We start from the raw sequence: 19,312 nt of genomic DNA on the forward strand, positions 1-19,312 counted from the left end.
GTAGATCCAGAACTTAGCAAAACCTTTTTGTAGCAGATACTCTTAAATTTAATGCTTTAACCCCTTAAAGACCAGGGTGTTTCGCCTTTAAAGACCAGACACTTTTTAGGGATTTTACTCAGGTGGTGTTTTTTTTTTTGTTCAGCTACTAAAATGATTTTTGCTGCATTCTTTTCCCATGACATATAGAGATATTTTTAATATCTTTTCTCACTGACTTTTTCCCGTCTTTTAGTTTTATTGGGGGTAAAAAGCTAAAATGAAATGTTTTTTTTAATAATTATTGTCATTTATTTTAGTGTAAAAATAAAGTACAGGAATGGATTCCTCATTTTGTTTCAGATGTTTTGAGATATAATTTGTCTCGGATTACAGGGCACATGGAGATGTTTAGGTTAGCAACGGTAGTGGGTCATTTTCTTTTCTACATATATATTTTTTATTGTATTCTGTAATTTTTTTTTAGTTAATTTTGTAACTATATTTAACATCTATGCCCCCCGTGATTTCATATAAGACCTCTGAGTATCATTCATATTGTCTTTTTTTCCACTGTAGCTGTGGCATCCATAAAAGTCCTAGTTACAGGGAAAAACATCCTCCTGTAGTGACATCAGTCACTAACAGAGCTGATCTGGGTCTGCTCGGACCCTGCAGCTCTGCCTTGGCAGGGAACACCCAGTGATCATGTGATTGTCAGGTCAAATGGCAGAAATACCACTTCCGCTTTCACTATTCACTACATAGCACTCATTAAGCGCTATGCAGCTTGTATAGGAGAAGGCAGAAGCGGGTACAAACTACTTCTGCCTTTTCCTCCAGGTCCTCAGCTGTAACTAATACCCGGCCTCCTCCTGCTACATTGCAAGAGCTTTATTTAAACCCAATCTGTATTTTTACTATTGGCCAGGATCGAAGCCCAGGACCAAGCACCATAAATTTACTGTAGGTTAAAGCACTGGCAAGGGTGTCAGCAGTCGTCTCATCCCACCATTGACAGAACTACTGTATGATGCCTAATAGAGATGAGCGAGCACGCTCGGATAAGTCAGTTACTCGAGCGAGCTTCGCTCTTCTCGAGTAACTGCATTCTTGTCTGAGCGTGCTTGGGGGGGCGGCGGGAGGGAGAGAGAGAGAGATCTCTCTCATTTTCTCCCGCGCTACCCCCCGCAACCCCCCCGAGCACGCTCAGACAAGAATGCAGTTACTCGAGAAGAGCGAAGCTCGCTCATCTCTAATGCCTAACCTAAATTGCTTGCATTCTGTTAATAGATACCTGTCCGCTAATCTATATTGTTAGAGTTTATAAAGGGAGGGATTATGTTAACTACTAAACAGTGTATTACGGAGTTGCTATAAATTAACATAAAGGTAGGTACAGGCTGCAGCTATTTATACAACATAAACCCTCTCATTTCTGACCCTTTCTTCTTCCTTATGACTACTTACCCACACACTGGTTCCACTGATAATGCTGCACATAGCCCTGTGGGCAGCCACAGCGATATCCACCGAGCACATTTTGACAGCCGTGTTGACAGCGATGATTACCATCACACTCATCAACATCTACAAAACAAAAATGGAGCTTAGTTACCTCTGCACGGACATATAAGTTCATGTTATGGGATAGAGGACACGAGAAGAGCTCCAAGAACTAACATTATAGAATTGGTTAAATAAAGAACGTGGACAGAAGACATCATCAAAATCATGAAGAATATCCCAAACTAACGATACGAGAGAGTAAGAAATAGAGTATCGTTCCTGTAAATGCATCATGCATTCTGTGGATGTATTTGCGTGTACCTGTATGGTGATAGACTGGACCGTAAATGACGCCCGTGTTCACACATACAGGGTTTATTTGTATTGTAAGTTTGTTTATTGATGGCAGATATTTTATTTGTGTCCTTGCATCCTCCGGAAAGAATGGAGCTTCTGATTTGGTAGGTAGTGCAAGTATTCGCACGCATCAATGAAACTTAGGGTGCTTTTACATCTGTGCTGGAACTGGCACAGTATAGCGCTACATGCAATGCTTTTTTGTATGGTAAAATGCCAGCCAGCTGAATGGAAACCAAACGGACACCATTAAAGTCAATGGAGCCCATTTCGGGATGTTCGGCTTCGTCATATATATATATTGGTGACCAGAGGTCCGCGGACATGAGACCTAAAAAGAAGGTTTACTTACCTGTCCAAACGCAGTGGATCTACCCTCCGTCGCGGCCGGATCCTCTTTCTTTAGCCCGGCGTATGTGCTCGGCACGCCGGCAGCCAGTCGCGCACATTCGCCGTGCACTCATTTTTTTTTTTTAAGACCTGCTCTCTCGCACTTCCACACCGGAGAGCAGGAATTCAGCTGCGGGTGTACCGCGGATCCGGATGGCTTCCATAGACTTTAATTAAAGTCCCCGCGGGAGATCCGCACTAAAATGGAGCATGCCACGGGTGTTTTCCCGCACACGCAATCCGCGCCTCAAGGGAAAATGACATCCGCAGGTATTTAATTACCTGCGGGTGTCCAATGTATCCCTATGGGGTGCGGATCACGTGTGCAGGACACCCGCTGCGGATCTGTCCCCGTGGACATGAGGCCTATGGGTCCTGGGCCCAGGTACAACCACATCCCCTATAGCAGTGGTGGCGAACCTATGGCACGCGTGCCAGAGGCGGCACTCAGAGCCCTCAATGCTGGCACGTGTCTCCATCGGCTGCTCACCACTTGTGAATACCGGCAGGGGCTATGGCTCCCCGATATTCTTGTTTTATGTTGCCACCGGAAGTTAGGGGTGGCGACATAATACAGGAGTTTTAGGTGTAGGTTCCAACAGCACTCACAGAAACAGCAAAGAGCCCATACAGGGTGGAGAGGAAAAAGAATGCAGAGCCAGAATAGGGTTAATGAACCAAAACCCAATGTATAGGCATAAGCAAAGAAAACCCGGCAGCATTCAAATGGTGAATTAAAAAAATAAAAGTCTAACCTTTATTCTATATTTTTAAAAACGATCTGGCAATGTATCAACCTAAAAAGGTCTCTGTCAAGTCTTTGTAAAAATATGATATAATACAGGAGTTTGACATGTTCTAAAGCCCCCAGCTTCTGATAGGGAGCGGCGCCAGCAGCAGGAGACGGAGCACCAGCGGCATGAGCACATCCACTGCCAGCAGAGGCCGGAGGGAGCGATGGCAGCAGCAGCAGCTGGAGAGCAGGACACGGAGCGGCTGCAGCACAGACTGTGGGGTGTCACTATTACTCTGAGGGCCGCAGCGGGGTGTCACTATTACGCTGGGGGCTGCAGCGTGGTATCACTATTACGCTGGGGGCCACAGCGGGGTGTCACTATTACGCTGGGGGCCGCAGCGTGGTGTCACTATTACGCTGGGGGCCGCAGAGGGGTGTCACTATTATGCTGGGGGCCGCAGCGTGGTGTCACTATTACGCTGGGGGCTGCTGTGGCGTGTCACTATTACTCTGAGGGCCGCAGTGGGGTGTCACTATTACGCTGGGAGCCGCAGTGGGGTGTCACTATTACGCTGGGGGCCGCTGTGGCGTGTCACTATTACTCTGAGGGCCGCAGCGGGTTGTCACTATTACGCGGGGGGCCGCAGCGTGGTGTCACTATTACGCTGGGGGCTGCAGAGGGGTGTCACTATTATGCTGGGGGCTGCAGCAGGGTGTCACTATTATGCTGGGGGCCGCTGTGGCATGTCACTATTACTACTGGGGGCCGCTGTGGGATGTCACTATTATTACTGGGGGCCGCTGTGGGATGTCACTATTACGCTGGGGGCCGCTGTGGCGTGTCACTACTACACTGGGGGGTGTCACTATTACCACTGGAGTATGTTTACATGTGGCAGAAATGGGCAGGGCTGTATCAAAATAGGCAGGGTGCAGATTTTGACTGCTTTTTGGATGCGGAAATGCTGCAGAATTTTCCACAGAAATTTCCGCTGAGGACATTCTGCAGCATTTCCGCGTCCAAATAGGAGTCAAATTCTGCACGCTCTCTATTTTGAAGCAGCCCTGTCCTTTTTAGAACGACGGGGGTAAAATCATACGTCTTGATAAGCCCCGCCCCCTGATGTGTGGGCACTTTGCGATAAATAAGTGGGTTTTGGGTTGCAGTTTGGGCACTCGGTCTCTAAAAGGTTTGCCATCACTGCCCTATAGTTACGCCAGTGTTGGTGACGCTTTGGATAGTGTAGTATTGCCGCTCTGAAAAGTGATTCCAGCTTTCCGTCACCTGAGGTGGAGTTTGAGTGATTTAGTGGTTTTACTAATTATACATACAATTGTGATAGTTCAGCCAGCCATGACTAAGGACACTTAAGTGTGTTTAAAACAGGTTAACATTTCCATTGTGTCCGTATGCACTTTGTCATGTTTTGAGTTGTTGCAATGGAGCTGAATTTAATGGGTTCATCACAGGAGCTGGGTTTTCTTTGAGTGAAGCTGGAGGTCTGAACAAAGATCTTTCTGTGCTCCCTGATTGCATTGAGTCCAAGCAGGTGAGTTGGCATTTCCCAATTTTATACCGAATAGAATAGGGAGAAATGCCAAGGGTTGTGTCTCCTTTGTACAAGCCTCCCTCTGAACACAACTTGGCTATTATCAGATCACAATGAGATTTGTTAATGCAGGAGAAATACGACATGGAAGCAATTTAAATGTATGGACGACCATATGAGCTCCTGAGTGCTGGACGCCCCTTCCTCGCCAATATGATGTCAATATGTCACAATGCATCATGAATACATAGAAGGAATGCTCTGTTCTCCTTTTCTCTAACCTTCACAGTTGTTTCCTGCGTTGTCCAGGGAAAAGCCCTTTTGACATTCGCAGCTAAAGCTGCCGGGGTTGTTGAGGCAGGTACCACGGGATCCGCACAAGGTTGGCTGAGAGCTGCACTCATTGTTATCTGTGGATAGGAAGCGTCTGATTAGAAATGCATTATGTGTATACTTACAGATAAACTTAGTCTAAATTCATGTTACAGTAACATTATACAATGTATTTATATAATTAACCCTTTGCAATCCAATTTTGGATTCAGCGATTCCTAGGGGGCTTTCTCGTTCTGCCATTATACAATGGCACCATCTGCTGGCTAGAGTCAGTACTGCAGTATGAAACATGCTGGAGAGGCCACCCCCACAACAGAGTGGCCAGTATTCTACAGTAAGAATACCCTGCTGGATGTCTTTCGACATCGGAGCTGTACAGCCTTCAATGAGAATGTCTTTAGACATCAGACGGTGGATTGGAAAAGGTTTACACGCCGGACTATAAATTAGTTCTTTACTCCCTCCCACCACAGGGAGCCGGTAGTTTCTATTATTTTTACATCTTTCCTCACAGTACACATAATATACATTTTCTAATGTATGAATTAATCTTACCGATGCATGAAGACTGGTGCTGGGTAAATCCAGGTGGACACTTGCAAGTGAAGGCTCCAATGGTGTTAACACATAGGAACTGGCAGTTGTGCTGTTTGGTCGAGCATTCATCCAAGTCTGCAGAGTTACATTACATTTTAAAACCTATTGTTTATCCTTGTAACATAGTGAGTAAGGCCGAAAAAAAGCATATATCCGTCAAGTTCATCCTATTACCCCCCAATGTTGATCCAGAGATTAAAAAAACAATGATGTAAAAGCCAATTTTCCCCAGCTTTTATTTTCACCATTTCTTCCCATAAAATGACTAGTCTAAAACGACTGCTGCTTATTAAGTCTTACCTGGCTAAATGATACTTTCATACCTGTTCAAATAAGCCAATCTCTACACTGCACAGCTGGAGGCATAACCTGAAGCTTCCTGACCCCAATGTAAGATCTATAACAGGACCCACCCCTACCACCTATTATTGGCTGCCTCTGTAGCACCGCCTCCGGACTCTGCAGCAAATACCTACCATAACATGCAATGTGAAAGCGGGTTTCCATGCCCACAAGCGGAAATTAATTGCGATTTCCACCCGCATGGGATAAATCGTAGCATGCTTTGCTTTGAGCTGGATTCCATGCGGACATCTTCCATTGAAGTCAATGGAAGTTCTCCGTCCCGCGGCCCTTCCGCAATCATCATTGTAGAAAGGCCGCGGGATCCGCGTCATCGCCTAGCAACGGCGCGGTCACAGCTGTACTGCGCATGTGCGCTAACTAGCTCTTCTGCAGTATAGACAGAATAGAAACTAGACAAGTATACAGGGCTCACCGGCTGGGCACCGGGTCGGATATCGCTGTGGGATCCTGCATCTGCCACATGCGGTAGATGTTTTCTTCATCCCCGCGGGTGACACAGCAGCGACGGACAGATAAGCATATATATATATATATTTTTTTTTTACACGTAAGTGTTTTTTTTAGGGAAGAGCTTATAGTTAAAGCTTTTCCCTGAAAAACAATTAAGACGTGCCAGCAGACTATTGCCTTTAATGGAGGCACTAGCAGCAGCCGCGGCTTCATTAGAGGCAATTGTGCGCACCTGCATACACGCGTGTTTTTGCGTGTACAGGGGTGCGCACATTAGTATGCACCTAAGTACGCACAAACACATGCTCGTGTGAAGCCACCCTTACAGACGATAAAACTGGTAAAATGATTTCCTTCAATTAACATAGCATAGTACGCGCTGGTTCATATTAGCATTCAGGGGTTGTATTTCTCCGCACCGTTTGGGGAGCAGGAAAAGGGTGGCCCCTGGCTGTGAGGATATGTTTAACCCCTCAAGGACCAGGTTGTTTTGGACCTAAAGGACCAGACACTTTTTAGGGATTTTACCCATGTGGTGGTTTAACTGCTCTTATTTTTTTCCTTCAGCTACCAAAATTATTTTTGCTGTTTTTTTCCCCATGACATATAGGGCTTTTTTTAAAATATCTTTTTCACAGTTTTTTTTTCCCCGTTTATTAGTTTTATTGGGGGTAAAAAGCTAAAAAAATATTATTTTTATATTTTTAAAAATTTGTATATTTATGCTAAAATAAAGCACGGGAACGGGTTCCTCATTTTGATTAGGATATATATATATATATATATATGTATAATATGTATGGTTTTGAATTACAGGGTGCATACGGCAACAGTTTTGGTTAGCATCGGCTTTGGCTTATTTTCTTACTTATGTATATATTTTTATTATATTCTGTAATTTTGTTTTACTTATGTATGCAATTATTTTTTTTTACTATCTATGTCCCCCATGTTGTCATATAAGATCTCTGGGGGACATTCATATGGTCTTTTTTATTTTTTATTTGATATTTTCCCACTGTAGCTGGGCATCCATAGGAGCCCCAGTTACAGGGAAAAAATCCCCTGTAGTGACATTAGTCACTGGCAGAGCTGATCAGGGTCTACTAAGACCCTGTAGCTCTGCTGTCGCAGGGGATCCTGGCGGTCACGTGACTACTGGCTCGCGTAGTGGAAGAAACACTTCCACTTTCACTCTTTACCACATAGTGCTCAATGAGCAATGTGTACTAAGGAAAGGAAGAGGCAGAAATGGTTAAAAAACACTTCTCCCTCCTCAGTGTTATCAGCTGTGACTAACAACTGACAACCTGTCTTGCTTCTGATTGATTGCAGAAACAGGGGCTTACTATTGGGTAGGATTAAAAGCCAGGACCAAGCGCCGTAAATTTACAATGCTAGGTCCTTAATGGGTTAAGAAGAAACCAAACAGCAATTGATGATGGGAGAGATCTCTGTATTGATGCCTGATATATCGATACATATTTATTAGAGCGCCCCCTTGTTACAGTCCTGGGTATAATAGATGATGGGAGAGATCTCTGAATTGTCCCCTTTAAATATCATACATATTTATTCGGTCGCTCTTCAGCTCTCTTTTTTTTTCTAAACAAAGTAATCCCACTTTTAATAACCTCTCTGGGTATTGTAGTCCGCCCATCCCATTTATTACTTTAGTTGCCCGCCTTTGTACCAGCTCAAGCTCTGGTATGTCCTTCCTGAGTACCGGTGCGCAAAACTGTCCACAATATTCCATGTGTGGTTTGACCAGTGACTTGTAAAGAGGAAGAACAATGTTCTCATCATGCGCCCCTAGAACTCTTCCTCCCCCCCCCCCCTCCATGATACTATTTGCCTTGGCAGCAGCTGCCTGACGCTGGTTGCTCTAGTTAAGCCTAAATTGAACTAAAATCTCCAAGTCCTTTTCCATGTCCGTGTTCACCAGTGGTTTCCCATTTAGTGTGTAATAGTGACATGTATTTCCTCTGCCCATGTACAGAACCTTATATTTATCAGTGTTACACCTCATTTCCACTTTTCTGCACCCAGCTTATCCAGATCCATTTGCAACCGCATTCTGTTTTCTCTTGTGTTAATATCCTTATATATTTTTGTTTCATCGGGAAATATTGATATTTGGTATCCTTCTGCCAGGTCATTAATAAATATATTAAAAAGAATAGGGCCCAAAACCTACCCCTGTGGTACCTCACTAGTAACGTTAACCTCTCCAATACTGCCCCCTGCCTTTACATCTTTATTAAGCTACATTGGTTTTCTCCTAATACTAAGTCTTTTCTTATTTTTTAGGACATTATCCAAGTCAATAAGTTTTAGGGCATCTCTGTGCTGGTTTAACTTGGCCTTCCCAAAATTTAGTATTTTCGTAGCTTCCTAAGAAAACTCCCTTTTGAAAGACAAATTGGAATGTATTAGAGTATGGTCACTATTTCCCAGGTGCCTCCAATCTATACCCCTATTATTCTGTCTGGTCTGTTGGTTAATATTAAGTCCAAAGTCCCCTAGTCTGGTCCTGTACAAGTGGGGTAAAGTAATTATCTTTAGTAACTGACAGAAACTTATTACCTTTATGAGATCTGCAGGTTTTGGCTTCCCAGTTTATAGCTGGATAGTTATAAAGTCCTCTATAATAATTAACTCATTGTGATTTGTTGCTTCAACTATTTGCTTCAGTAATAGACTTGCAGAGGATTCTGTTATATTTGTTAAACTAAAGTCATCTTTACATAAGATGACTGTCCGTTACATAAGTAACCTACAGCCGTTCCAGTGACTGTCACCCATGTGCTTTTTCACGATAGTTGTTCAGAGAACAGAGACCGCTCACCTCCATTCTCATCAATAAGGCAGTCATTTATAGATGAACGACTTCTGTTTACATGGGCCGACAGTCGCTTCACATGGGCTGACAAGTCAGCAATTTCTCACTCAGTCCACTGACGGCGGCTGCTTTTCTACATTACGATTATCACCCGAATTTGCTGTTTTCAGCGATTCTTTTGGGCAATAATCGCCAATATCTTTAGAAAATACATGATAACTGTGTCCCTATTATCTGCATTGACCAAACTGTTGGACCTCCAGATAAAAAGGTTTACTATACCTTTACATGTCTTGCCATCTTCTTGTAGAAGGTACCCTCTAGGGCATGAACACTGGTAGCTGCCCTCTGTATTCTTACATATGAAGTTGCAGGGTTTGGGAGACTGGGCACATTCATCCAAATCTGCAGAGAAAGGCAAATGATCAAATGTAATGCATTTATTGTATACTATAGCAGTATGTCCACAGGAATGATATATTTCTGTCTCTTACCAACACACGTGGTCCCACTGAAGTCTGTAGTGTAGCCCAAATTACAATGGCAGCGGAAAGACCCAATGGTGTTTATGCACTGGCCGTTTTTGCATAGGTTGGGTAGAACTCTGCATTCATCAATATCTAAGGAAGGAAGTTGGAGCATTAGTATATTGTGAACAGTCACATGAAAACTTTAAAAGGGTCATCCCACCACAATCATGTATCACCTGTCTACAGAATGGGTGTTAAATGTATGATTACTGGGGGTCTGATGGCTGGGGAACTCCAGGGATCATAAGAATGGCAACCCCCACGTCCCATTTAATGAAGGGAGCGGCTGTGTGCCTGCATGAATACTGTCTAAGGAGAAGGCCAAGTAATGTGTGAATGGGTAGGCGATAAATGATAATGGGTAGCCATTTCATTGTTAATTAGTTCTTTAAAGGAAGGTATCACATATTTTTTACTACTTAAAATCAGACAGTGAAACATTTTCCATTTTTCACATTGTAGATGATTTATTACATGGCTGATTTCTGATTGTAGATAATTTATTACATGACTGGGGGCGGCCATCTTGTCTGAGCTGCAGTTAACAGTATTTAGAGATAGGCTTTACAACAAAACTCATGAAACATTTACACAATAGGCATGGTCAGTAGACTGATTGACTTCTATAGAACAGTGTTCTACAAACGCTCTGTGATATGTGCACAAGTCATGCTGCAGGGAGGGGGAGGAGGTGACATGTGACATCACCTACTGTGAATGGTGGATCTGTGTTAGATAGGTGTTACCGGCCATTGTAATCCTACCTGTGATGATAATGAGACGACTGCTGAAAAGTTCTCTCCACAAAACTTAAAATGTCGGCCTATTAGGCTTAGTGGTCAGTATGAGGGTGACTACCCACTACAGTTTTTTTTCACTGTGAAATTCGCAGCGTATTTTTTCTGCAGCGGTCTATGGGACTTGTAATGTTAAAATAGCGATCACGCAAAATCGCAATTTACCGCAAAATCGCGATTTTAACATTACAAGTCCCATAGACCCCTGCAGAAAAAAAAACACTGCAAATTTCGCAGTGAAAAAAACTTTGGGGGGTAGTCACCCTAAAACTGCAGGATTTTAGGATTTTTATTTTTTTAACATAGTTCATGACACCAAAATTTTAAATTTATTACTAAAAATGTTTTAAAAACAAGTTTAACATGGAAACTTGATTTAAACAATAGCTCATTTTTTGATGACACATTCCCTTTGAATGTCACCGTACCTCTTCCATCAGTGGTGAAGCCAGGACCATGTGGGCACATCTTTTTGTAAGCCGCAGTTCCGGAAAGGGGACACAATTCACACTGGTTGCCCCAGCCACGGCCTCCGTTGCAGCAGCACTCAGATTTGGTAACCATGACTCGATTAGTAGATGAAAGCTGGCACATTGTCTGTAGAACCTCAGTGAAACAAGATCCTTGACGGGTGTCTAGATGTGAAAATTAACATCCCTAATCAGCACAGCAATATTGTCAGCTCGGCTGAAGAAGTACAATGTACATAATGCAACATATAATATTGTTGGCCGATAACATTTCATGTTAAACATTGTCTGCTACGAAGTATGTAAAGTTAGATCGGTTATGGAAAAGTCAATGCTAAAAGATAAAAACAGCCTGATATGTAATGAATGATATGATACTAGTATTACTCACCAATGCATTCTGTTCCAGAAGCGCTGACCTGGAACCCATCATTGCAATCACATCTGTAGCTTCCAATGGTGTTTACACAGCGTCCATTGGGGCAGATACCAGGCTTTGTACGACATTCATTTTCATCTGGTTTGATACATGATTGCAGGAAATCTCACTTAATGGACATTTTTATACAGAAGAATAAACATAGGATTTGGCGGTTGTTCATAGGGTTAATGAAACATGAATAACAAAGTAAATAAACCACATCGAAAACATCAAATTAATTATTAGGATGTTAACAAGTATGTCTTTACAATCCTCATATAAAACAGAAACGCGGGAGAATGAGAGGAGTTCTAGAAAGGTTACATAAAGACATGATCTCTACATACTGTACATAGACAATCTATATCTGAGTGTGATGCTATGACTCACCCATGCATCCTTCGCCATCCGGGCGCCTCTGCATGCCAGGTGGGCAAATACACATGAATGTACCAATCAGGTTCTTGCACATCATGCCTTTGGATTCACAGTCATGAAGCCCTTCTGCACATTCATCCAGATCTGCAACGCACAAATATACCGTTCTTATAGACTTTCTGTCCTCCATCATAAGTCTAGACTAACTTGGAGTTAACAGAACTGTCAAGTTTATATAAAATCCCGGAGTCCATATTAATGATGTTTCAGCTGAATGTGCAGTTTATGTTTTAGTCTCTCTATTATATATTGATGTAGGACAACAATAGCAGAAGAGCTAAAACAGACAACGAAATGTGTACCTTAAAGGAGCTGTCCACTATAGATCTCTTTTTGTTAGGAGGGTCTTCCAACAATAAGCTGATCACTGAATGACCTGCTGCTGGGACCCCCATCAATCAGCAGTGAGTGAGCTATTCAATAAGTGTATGAGTTTTCTGCAGCACCGCCACGGGGGAAATGAAGCATTACTTTGTACCCATTGAAATCAACAAGCCATCCGTGTAAAGTACCGATGCGTTGGCTTGTCCAAATGGAGACGGTCTCTGTAGCAGCTGTCTACTCCGCCTAATGAATGGTGAAGTCTACTCCATTTACACAGAATGCACTAACAGACGATTTGATTTTACTCTAAACCAAACAAATCCTTTAACCCCCCCCCCCTTCCTCCTCAACAATCCCATTAAAATTGGAAAACCCCTTTTTTGGGCCAGATTTTGAATTTATGTCTTAAGTTAATATAGTTGGCACATTACTTAAGTGTATTAAAAACGTTTCAACTCCTTTGTGACAACTAGTTTTTGCCTTAAAAGGGTATTCCGGTAACTTGATGTATTTTCAAGTTGTAACCCATCCGCTGCACAGGTATAAACTTGTGGGAGTGCCCCACTGTGCTGGAGTATTAAGACATGAAGTGGCAAATACCAACAATCTTCACTAGACTGCTGAGTAAGTGGTACCATCACTTTAAGCTGCCTAATGGGATTAATGGCACTGTCACTTCAGATTGCATATGGGATCAACAGTATAGTCATTTTAAGTTACATAGAGCTTCCGAATGTTTTAGTGGAGTTTCAAATACTTTGACAATAGAATCCGGAACACTCAGCAACAGAGACTCTGGAATCTTGGCAAGACTCTATCAGCTTGTCAGTTTTTGCTGAATCAAGTACGGTCTCTTTACTGAGCGATCTTTGGATACAAACAGAGTCTCGTTCTATATATCACTACTATCTCTGACACTTGCGACAAACTCTTGGTAGTTCTTCTATGTCCGCTGAAGCCTGGGAGTGGCTGAGTGGTTATGTAGACAATGCACAGCATGTGATGGCATCAGGGCTGCAGCCATGGACAGGGAGTGGCCGGGATAGGTGAGTACTCAATTTTTTATTAATTTTAAGCCCTTTTAACTTTTTATTTTTTTTTCATACACATTACATTTGACATTACCCTCTATTCACTAATCAATAGTGTTTACGTTGCTTTTCTAACAGAAATTTATTCTACTATGTCATCTCTTCAAATATATTCTAACAGTAGGACCATTTGACAAACTACTTATCCCCCTTACAAACTAACAAGCTGGTAGATTTATGGGAATCTGACTGTTGGGAATCCTATCCATTGCCAGATCCCAAAGTCCCCCATATGATTGCAGCGGTGGCTGCGCATGCATGCTGCAGCTCTGTTCATTTCAATGGGACTGCTGGAATTAGCCGAGCGCTTGAACTTGGCTACCTCCAGCAGTGTTTTTTTTTTCAATGTAGGGAATTATTGAATTTACCTACCTTGTATTTTGCAAAGTTTGTTTCTATAGGAAACATTTCTGTTTTTCCATTGCTGTAGCTGCATGAGGGGTTATTTTTTGTGGGGTGACTAATAATTTTAATTGGTAAAAAGTTGGAAAAAAAACCCCGAAATCTGTGAGCCTAAATAAAAATAATCCGTGAATCCGAGACATTAGCACGTGCGTTTAAAATGGCAAATTAATTTTTTTATGGTCTTGGTTGCTGCTTGCAGGGTACATCACAACGGCATGGCCAATGGTGGGCGTGTTAAAAATCAAAGCTTTGTCCTCCCAACAACCAATTGCTCTCTCTTTAGACGGCTGAATGTACGCCGCGCCAAACAATTAAACACGTCCATCAAATCGTTGAACGGCTAAACGAATGTAATTTAAAACAAACGAACAGGGATCTGTCGAACAATGGATTTTAAGTGGACTGAAAGACAATGATGAACCAATAGGTAACGAAAAATGCATGATGGACACGCATTTACACTTAACGATTATTACTCAAAAGCCAACTTTTAAATCATAATCGTTGCATCTAAATGGCCTTTTACTCCTTGTCCCTATCCTTTCCGGAAAGGAAGAAAATGGCTATTCGAGTATTGTTTTCAGTTTTCTTTTTATGGTGTTTTCCGTTCAAGATAAATAATACTGTACTATTTATAATAAAGGTTGCTATGGATGTGGAGACACCAATCATACTTTTTTTCAGTAATTTGATTTCTTTAAAGCCACTTAGGTGCTGCAGTGAGCATTAACCACAGCATCTGAGGGGTTAAATGGCTGGTCACAGAGTCAATAAATGACCTAATTAGTTGCAGTGGAGTGATTAAATAATTAGATATTTATTATCAATAATTCATATATTCACTCCTTTTTTAAAAAAAAAAAAAGACAAATATGCTCTCTGATTGATAAGGGGTATGATAACACTATCAAAATGATCAAATGTCAGTGTTACCCCTCCCTGGGGTCATTTGAAACCATAGAGAGACAGGAGGAAGATTACACAGAGTTCTCTCCTTACAGCCTATTAGCATGTCCTCCGCAGGTCCCCTTCTCCTTCACACAGGTTGAAGTGAGCAATTACATGAAGCTCTTACTTCAACTTGCTCTAACTTCAGTTAGAATGCAGCTAGAATGACAATTTTGGTCTTGTTTTGAAATCAAATTTAGCTGCGTTCTAACCATAGCTAAAGCTTTTCTAATAACAGCTCCCTCTATAGTCACACTGTAGACTATACAGTCCCATTTTTAAAGTCCTAGGGGGACTTTGGGTAACTATTAGATTAAACTTTGTAAAACTTCATATGCATCTAACACTTGGATTATCATGGGTAAATGAAGCAAAAAAATGTGGACCAAATGTTTCTCTAGATGTTTTCATACCTTTGCACATTCGGCGATCCTCTCTCAGGGTGTAGCCAGAAGGACATGTGCATTCATATGATCCATAAGTATTTATACAACGGAAAGCACACAGCAGGGGGTTTGTGCACTCATTGATATCTGAAAATATCAGTAAGAAAAGTTTATGTTAGCAAACAATACAATATATGCAAGTATCAAATGTAAATCCTCTTCACCTTTATCTCCAGTTCTCCTATTTTAGGAAACAGTATAATCTCAACATAATTCTTCTAGTACCTTGAATTCCGCTAATGTGTTTTCCTCTTAAATTTGTACAATCCTTTGATGTAGGCTTTCTTGTCCTATCTGTGAAAGGTTTTCTATGCATTTTCTAACTCAAATGTACTGTGTTTATGGTTTTGTTACTTTTACCTTCACAAGTCATCATAGATCCAGGTTCAAAGCCGTCATCACAGGCACATTCAAACCCTCCAACCACATTAGTACATGTTCCATTGCCGCAAGGATTTCCGATGGAGCACTCATCCGTGTCTATAAAATAAGTTAAATGGACATTACTCATTCATTTCTATGTTCTGTTTCTCATAAGTGTGTAGCCTATTCTACTCAACATCTCCAAAACGTTAAAGTGGTTTTACCAAAATTTCAAAATTGTACCAAAATTTCAAGTTATTCCCCATTCACTGTCTGATGAGTGGGGTTCTCACAGCTGAGACCCAATCAATCATTAGGACAGTACTCCCATGTCCTGCTCTCGTCACTGTCGCTTTTTTCCCCGGAAGTGAACATCACTCTGAATAGAGAGCTGGCCGCATATGCATGGTCAGTGCTCCATTCATTTCATTGGGGCTGACAGAAATACCCTAGCGACACCCATCGAAAGTGAATGGCGTGCTGGTGCGCCTGCGTGACCAGTCCTTCTCCACCTCTCTGTGGGGAGTGACTCTGCAGTGAGGAGGACGTGGAGAAATGGGACCCTTGTTCTTGAGATCAGTGAGGGTCTGAGCAGTGAAAACGCTACCGATTAGCAAGTTATCCCCTATACACAGGATAAAGGAAAACTTGAAATTCTAATACAGGGCTATTTCCACAAAAAATATGTTCCTTTCAATGTACTCACCTACACAGTTAACTCCTGTGAAGTCAAGGTTATATCCAAATGGACATTCACAGCGGAAAGAGCCATCGGTATTAATACAGATCCCATTGGCACAAGTTCCAGGACTCTCAGCACATTCATTAACATCTAAACAAAGAGCAGAAAGAAACAGTTTATAAATTATATATTTTTAGGACATCCATACCCACCAGATATCGGCTGTTCTCAACAGCTGACAGACACAGTTATAGCTAATTCTGATCATTTAACTACTTAGATGCAATGGTCAATGTTGCTTACTCTATCTACATAGTAAGCTGGGAGAAGCCTCCACCATTGACCCATTAGTTTCCCCATCACATGACTGTGGGATGCTAATAGGCTGCCATGGTAGCACAGGGCCTAGTGAAGGCTCCCAGGGCTGCCATGTAAGGATACCTATTAAAGGTCTTGTCTAGGCTCATTTCAAGTGATGACCTATCCTCTGGGGATTCATGACCCCCCTCGATCCATTGATCGTCTGGCCCACTGTCCATTACTATGCACTGGACATTGTCATCAGTTGAGGAAATGAAGGCGCTGGCTTTGCTTCCATTTCGCTCCATGAAAAACAAGTACAGCCCAACTGATGAAGAAAATAAAAGTTATGGGTGTCAGAATATGGCAAAAAAAGCTATTTTTAAAAACATTTGCCTTTTTAAATATAGTTTTAAATTATTACAAAATGAAAAAAAAACTATGTATATTTGATATCACAATAGTCGATCCGATTCACAATATAAAGTGATACCATTTTTACCCATGCAATAAATTAAGGGCGTTCCATTGGGCCACAGTTTACACCAATGAACACTGTAAAATCGAAATGGCACAACTATATTTTCTTTCCAATTTCAAAAAGTTATTGCTATTGGAAAGCAGGGCCGGAAATGAAAAGCCAAAAAATCTTGGGTCTTGATGAGACAACCCTTTTCACTCAGTCATTGATTTCTGAATAGGATTACTGTGCCATGCGTTGGCGCCATTTACGCTCTGTTCTATCAGGTGTACATTGTATTTGACATGTAGAATACCACAGACCATGGGATCTGTCAAGATCTGTTTGGCTTCTTTTTCAGCCCATTAAAATGGATCCATCAGAAAAAAAGGATTGATTCTAGAGATGAGCGAGTATACTCGCTAAGGCACTACTCGCTCGAGTAATGTGCCTTAGCCGAGTATCTCCCCGCTCGTCCCTAAAGATTCGGGGGCCGCCGCGGCTGACAGGTGAGTTGCGGCGGGGAGCGGGGGGGGGGGGAGAGAGATCTCCCCTTCGTTCCTCCCCGCTCTCCCCCGCCGCTCCCCGCCCCCTACCGGCCCCTGAATCTTTAGGGATGAGCAGGGAGATACTCGTCTAAGGCACATTACTCGAGCGAGTAGTGCCTTAGCGAGTATACTCGCTCATCTCTAATTGATTCCAATGAGAACAAAAGGCATAAGTCAACATAATTATAGCAGGAACTGCCCAAAGAGCAGGACTTCTACCTTCTCTGGTGTCTGTTCTGTCCTGAATAGAGCCATGGCCGTACGGACAGAGCTCCCGGAAAGCCACTAGAAGATGAGAAGATATACCATTAAATATATCTAGTCAATATTACATGGAATGTACAACCTACATTTTTACCAATTAAATCTATATACTCATACATATTTTTTTTCTTCTAATCTGTTATTTTCTGGTTTTATTTTATTTTTTGTACATCATTATAGGTAGACATCTTGCCTGGCCATTTGAAAGCAGTTGAAAGATTTGCTCTACAGCAGCCACGCTGATATAAATAACCTCAGTCAGAAAATGATCTGTTTTCTTCTATGAGAGAGCATTGTGGAAAGGTTTTTGGGATATGCAGAGAGGAGGAGGAGGCATGCTGTGCTAATCACCTAATGTCAATGGTGCATCCTGTGTTGTCTGTCTCCAACTTTATAAGGTCTCATTCACAGAGGCGATGCGATTTTATGCCAGCCAAAACAGGGGCAAGAATCACATCGGTGAAGAATAGCCATGATCGAGTCGTGAGATTAATTAGCGTTTTCTCATCCGTTCACAAAGGCATATCGCATGAAAAATACACTGTAGCATGGAATTCCCTCAGCAGAAATCCTTAGAATCACTTCCAATGCGTAAATAGAGCCAGCTGTCTTAGTTTCTGAGCATCGGATGCTGCTAAACTCCTTTTCCCTCCCCCTCCTTTTTTTCAGCTTCCATAGGAGTTTATGGGAGCCGCCAGCATTTTTCATCAAAAGATAGGTCAGCGTGAATAATCAGCGACCATTTTTGGTTTTGGATTTGACGTTTTGACGCTGCGATTTTTTTCACGCGACCAAAATTGCCGATGTGAATAAGTGCATTGGAATCCAGTGCTTCATATGGTCACGGTTATTGGCCGATGTTTTATCCCCGCTAAATAGCCGCGTAAAACTGCTTGTGTGAATAAGGCCTAATAGAAGTCTATGGGTCAATCTGCATTAATAGACTTCACAGCGATGATGAGCGCTCATCTACCTGACCTTCACACAGACCTATTTAGACTCTTCGATGGATGAACAATTGTTTGTGCAGTTGGTCGTTCCCCATAAATCATCATCATTGTCAGCAGTCCCCATTCACATTTGACATCAATGACAACGATGATTTTTTGTGCCACATTAAAATGTGATCACCTGATGGACAAACATTTGATCATTTCTTGGATGACTAATCTGTATTTGCCCAATAAAGAAGAATAGCGATATGGAGACAAACGCACAAAAACTAGGTCATGCTGCGTTTTTAAAAAACTGCCATGAAAAATACGGCCATGTGGATAGATTTACCTTAACTCTGTATTACAGTCCACAATACACGGACTAAACACAGAGCTAAAATATGCTTGTCTGAAACCGGCCTTAACCCTTTCTAATCCACTGTCTGACTTCTGAAGACATTATGATTTAAGGTTGTACAGCTCCGATGTTGAAGACGTCCGTCGGGGTTCTCTTACTGTATATTGCCAGCCTCTCTGCTGTTGGAGCCTATCCAACGTGTTACCTCATGCAGTACTGGCCTTAGCCAGCATATAGCGCTGTTGTATAACGGCAGAAAAAGAGTAAGACCCCTAGGAAAACCAGGATACAAATTGGATTGGAAAGGGTTAAAGCACGAAGCCTAATCAAAAAGATTGTGTGGCTGTGATATTGATGTGAGTACTGAGAGGTGATCTCCTGAGAACGGGTAGTGTCGGTCTACTAGGAGGTCGACAGGTC

General features: G+C 42.2%; 1 protein-coding gene across 1 annotated transcript in view; it reads right to left on the reverse strand.

Annotated features, from left to right (window-relative positions):
- LOC136573072 (fibrillin-2-like) overlaps nt 1-19,312 on the reverse strand; it is a 192,601-nt gene that overhangs the window by 6,376 nt on the left and 166,913 nt on the right. Inside the window, exons 51-62 of the mRNA XM_066574226.1 lie at nt 17,555-17,620; nt 16,052-16,177; nt 15,343-15,462; nt 14,950-15,069; nt 11,721-11,852; nt 11,301-11,426; nt 10,868-11,074; nt 9,607-9,732; nt 9,395-9,517; nt 5,413-5,529; nt 4,803-4,931; nt 1,450-1,569 (exon numbers count right to left, since the gene is read on the reverse strand). Coding sequence (XP_066430323.1) covers nt 1,450-1,569; nt 4,803-4,931; nt 5,413-5,529; nt 9,395-9,517; nt 9,607-9,732; nt 10,868-11,074; nt 11,301-11,426; nt 11,721-11,852; nt 14,950-15,069; nt 15,343-15,462; nt 16,052-16,177; nt 17,555-17,620 — 1,512 coding nt within the window. The remainder of the gene's footprint in view (nt 1-1,449; nt 1,570-4,802; nt 4,932-5,412; nt 5,530-9,394; nt 9,518-9,606; nt 9,733-10,867; nt 11,075-11,300; nt 11,427-11,720; nt 11,853-14,949; nt 15,070-15,342; nt 15,463-16,051; nt 16,178-17,554; nt 17,621-19,312) is intronic.

This window comes from Eleutherodactylus coqui, chromosome 7 (genome assembly GCF_035609145.1).
Source record: "Eleutherodactylus coqui strain aEleCoq1 chromosome 7, aEleCoq1.hap1, whole genome shotgun sequence".
In the NCBI taxonomy this organism is placed as follows: Eukaryota; Metazoa; Chordata; class Amphibia; order Anura; family Eleutherodactylidae; genus Eleutherodactylus; species Eleutherodactylus coqui.